Source organism: Lolium perenne, chromosome 3 (assembly GCF_019359855.2).
Source record: "Lolium perenne isolate Kyuss_39 chromosome 3, Kyuss_2.0, whole genome shotgun sequence".
In the NCBI taxonomy this organism is placed as follows: domain Eukaryota; kingdom Viridiplantae; phylum Streptophyta; class Magnoliopsida; order Poales; family Poaceae; genus Lolium; species Lolium perenne.
Window position 1 is genome coordinate 336,660,193 of NC_067246.2, and position 4,037 is coordinate 336,664,229.

The 4,037-nt window shown below is 50.0% G+C and overlaps 1 protein-coding gene across 1 annotated transcript; it reads left to right on the forward strand.

Moving 5' to 3' along the window:
• Positions 1 to 203: 203 nt before the first annotated feature.
• On the forward strand, positions 204 to 1,664 carry LOC127340472 (uncharacterized). The gene is made up of 2 exons (XM_051366215.1): positions 204 to 843; positions 1,300 to 1,664. The coding sequence occupies exons 1-2, from the start codon at positions 204 to 206 to the stop codon at positions 1,662 to 1,664; spliced, it is 1,005 nt and encodes a 334-aa protein (XP_051222175.1).
• The last annotated feature ends 2,373 nt before the right edge of the window (positions 1,665 to 4,037 follow it).

The window sequence follows — 4,037 nt, forward strand, 5'->3', positions numbered from 1 at the left end:
TTGTGGTACCACCAGCTCACATTTTACAAGATGTGGTACTAAATTGCACATCTAATACAAGTTGTGGTACCAAAAGTGTATATAACTCTACATAGAAAAGGCAAACTCCAAATCGACCGATCCCCCCCCCCCCCCCGGACTGCATCTTTCGCCTCCTGCGTGAACCAAGGTCGCTCGGCGCGTCGGCTCGTCGCTACATCACGATGAACACCGGCGACGGCAACGGCGACAGCAGCGGCAATGGCATCTGCTTCCCCTCTGATGTCCTCGTCGACATCCTCGGCCGCCTCCCTAGACGCGCCCTCGCCAGGTCGTGCTGCGTGTGCCGCACATGGCGCGCCCTCGTCACCGCCCATAAACTCATCCCTCCGCTGCTCCCGCTCCGGCTCCCGCACTACTTCCCACGGCGTGCTTTCGGAGGCATCTTCTTCAACAAGAACGGGTTCGCGTCCAACACTTCCTTCTTCGGCCCGCCGGGCTCCGAGCGCCTCTTCTTTCCGCACGAGGCTAGGGTGCGCCAGTCATGCAATGGCCTCCTCCTCCTCCATGATTGCGTGCTCAACCCGGCGACCGGGCGGTGTTCTCGCCTACCAAGCCTAAAGCCGTGGCGGCGCGCCGCCGTTGAGGCACTCGCCTTCGACCCGGCCGTGTCACTGCACTACGATGTGTACCACCTTGAGGAACTAGCAGCAAGACCAAACCAAGGCGAGGTTCTGCAGCAGCTCGAGAAGTCGCTGGTGTCGTTGCTTGTGTACTCATCCCGCACCGGGCGGTGGGAGAGCCGGGAACTCGTGCCTGGGCGCTGCGCCCCAGGGCACCTCTACGACGCCGTGGCGACCCCTAGTAAGTACGATCCAACGGTGTGGTCGTCGGACTATTGGCGTGGGTCGATCTACATGCACTGCCACAAAGACACCCTAATGGTTCTGCGCCCCTCGTGTGGGACTTACGATATGGTCCAGCTACCTGGGGAACCCGGCAGTCCATCATGCTGCTTCACGCTGCCTTGGAAATCCGTATTAGCGAGCTATGAGAGAGGGATACACTACGTGTCCGTAGACAAGTTGCAGCTCCGTGTATGGATGCTAACGGAGTCCACATATGGTCAGCTATGGTGGACATTGGCATATGACGTTAGCCTCAATCCCCACGGCCATATGATTAAGCCTCGTACAATACAACAGATGGTGACATGGGGAATTGTTGGCAGCAGGGGAGGACCACCCAAGGATGATGACTATTATGGTGACTATTATGATGATTATAATGATGATGATGATGAAGATGATAATGATGAAGAGGAGGAGGAGAAACAGGATGACGATGGATACTCCTGGAGCTCATACGACCAGGAGCATGAAGATAACGATGCATATTCATGGAACTCGGACACGGACAACTTCATCGACATAGATGGAGGCGCCGAACTCCTGGGCCCGCCATCGTGGGGTAACTACTGCAGGATCGTTGGATTTCATCCTCACAAGAACGCACTCATCCTCATAATTGACTTTGCGGTGGTAGTGTACCATCTCGACACATCAAGGATGCAATATATTGGCGAGGATAGCCAGCTCATGAGAAATCCCTATACACATGCTTCTTGTGTCAACGGTTCCTTCACCTACCGACCTTGCTACGCGGACGTGCTAACAGGCGAATAATCTTGGAACCGAGAGAGGGTTCCATTATATAGCACTTGAAACGTTCTTTGTCTTTAAGACTTAGCACGGCTGTCATTTTTTTTTATTCTCTCCTTTATGGTAATTACCTAGGTAGTTTGTCGATGTTCGAGTCCCTATGTTTTTCATTTTACTTAGAAAAGAAAAAATGCTAGGTCTTTTCATGTAATACTATATATTGCTTTTCGTCAGTTTGATTACGCCACTTTTTTGCAAGTTATCATTGGTGGTTTCAACAAGTGCGTAAAAGTGTGAGCTACAAAAGTTTTAAACACGTCACGACTAGTTTATCGACATGTTTTGCTGACAATGAATGACAACTGTCACGATTAGTTTATCTTCAAGAATCCAACAGATCACACTATGTAATGTTGGACGGTCTTTGATGACGTCCATGTATCAGAGATGAACTCGTTTTCCCACCATAGCAGAAATCATCAACTACATTGTGACATGTACCACTTTCAGAGAAACAAGCATCCAGGTATAGCTCTGTGACATTAGAAACCAACGTATGTGCTTTGCCACAAAGGATGTCAACAAAAATATCATTTGACTGTTCAAGCACCAAATATATAATATTTAAATGTTCAAGTGGATTTTCACGTGATATGCCTATGAAAAAAATTCTTAAAAGACGGAAGGAAGCGCTGACCTAAACTGGAATCGCTCAAGATGCATAACATACAGATCTACCGTGTATCTTACTTAATTTGAAGGAACATGCATTGATACGGTGGTTCCTACGTGATCCACCTAGTTGATGCCCGATCTTTCACAGCGAGAACCTGGGGTAGAGAATCCTCCCAACAACGCGATGAACGCAGCCTGGAGAAGAGTGAACGAATCCAGCAAGCAACGGATCGATGAACGACCGCCTCAAACCAAGAGCTAGACAATCCTTGATGAACACAAGAACCTTCGCAGCGGATATAATAGATAACGGCAGCGCCGTACCCCCGGAGGGATGATACACGTGATTACACGCTATAGGGAAACCCTAAACTTTTAGACTAAACTTGTTTTTTTTTAAACCCTAGCCGTGCCATCTCCTTATATGAGAGGGAGAGCTGGCCGGCCGGCCCCCCTTATTGGGCCTAACCTAGTTCGACTTGGACAGGCCCAAGTCAAACAGACTCTATTAAAACCCTAGATGGCCCACAGCATGACCTGGCTACATTATTATTTCCTAATAACAAGATTATAATTAACTACTGGTACAACCTTAGACCCAAATATCATATCAATGGCTGTCCTAGAGTACCAGGCCCGGATATCCATATCATCTCTCCCCTTCTTCAAGAAGCGTTGTCCCCAACGCGTGAGGGTCTTCTGGAAAAAGGTGACGTGATATGAACATGACACGTCCTCGCCGTCCTCAAGTCTTGCTTGCCTTCCACACCACATCCTCCCTCGCAGCCTTCTCGACTTGATACAGCACTTGGCGCCTCCTTTCTTCTCCACATGAGCTTGGGCTTTGGCGCCAATTCCTTCTTCTTCTGAGGTCTTGATGGAACCCTGTGTCGCTGAACATGACCCTGCATAAGATGTGTAATGCCTGGGCCACATAAATGTCGCACACATCCATCCTTGCCTCGATGCATCCGCGGTGTCGCGGAAAACTGGACTGCAGTACACCGAGCACGGTAGTGCCGCTGCCCACTGTCTCCACTGACGCGCTGCGTCACAGCCGGTCTGGGCGCCGGTTGACCGGTCGGCTGACCGGCCCGGCCGGTCCTGGAGCCGGTCGGCCGGCCCTGGCACCGGGCGGAAACCCCATCAACACTGGTTTCTCGAACCTTCTCGCCTCCCACTCCTCCCACGCGCATCTGCGCCATATGTACTGGAACATCATCAGCACAAACATCATCAGTCTGCATACTAGCATCAACACAAACTGGAACTGTAGCACATGCTGCAACATCCACATCAACAACAAGTGTAGCTTCATCCGACTTGTCACCAACAAGAACTGGCTTGTCATCTACAGGCTTGGCTGAAACTTCACCAACATCAATGCTCGGAACATCATGCACCTCTAGCTGCACTTTAGGCTTGTGCAACTTCTCTTTACGCACCACTAACTCCACATCGGACTTGATATGATCATCACCCATAGGCTTCAAAGTCCGCTGTTTGCCACCATGCATAAAAGAATATGTATTTGCTCGTCCAGCATGTGTCACATTACGATCATACTGCCAAGGACGCCCAAGTAGCAATCCACACACCTCCAATGGCAACACATCGCAATCGATCTCATCAACATAATCATCAACTATAAATGGCACACGCACCTTGTGAGTAATCTTCAGCATACCACAGCTATTCAACCACTCAAGACGTTTAGGTTCA

Bases quoted from the DNA above. Each gene is read 5' to 3' on its own strand.
- LOC127340472 (XM_051366215.1), top strand. From the start codon at position 204: ATGAACACCGGCGACGGCAACGGCGACAGCAGCGGCAATGGCATCTGC. The intron at 844-1,299 runs GTAAGTACGATC...ATAATGATGAAG, and splicing joins CGACGCCGTGGCGACCCCTA to AGGAGGAGGAGAAACAGGAT.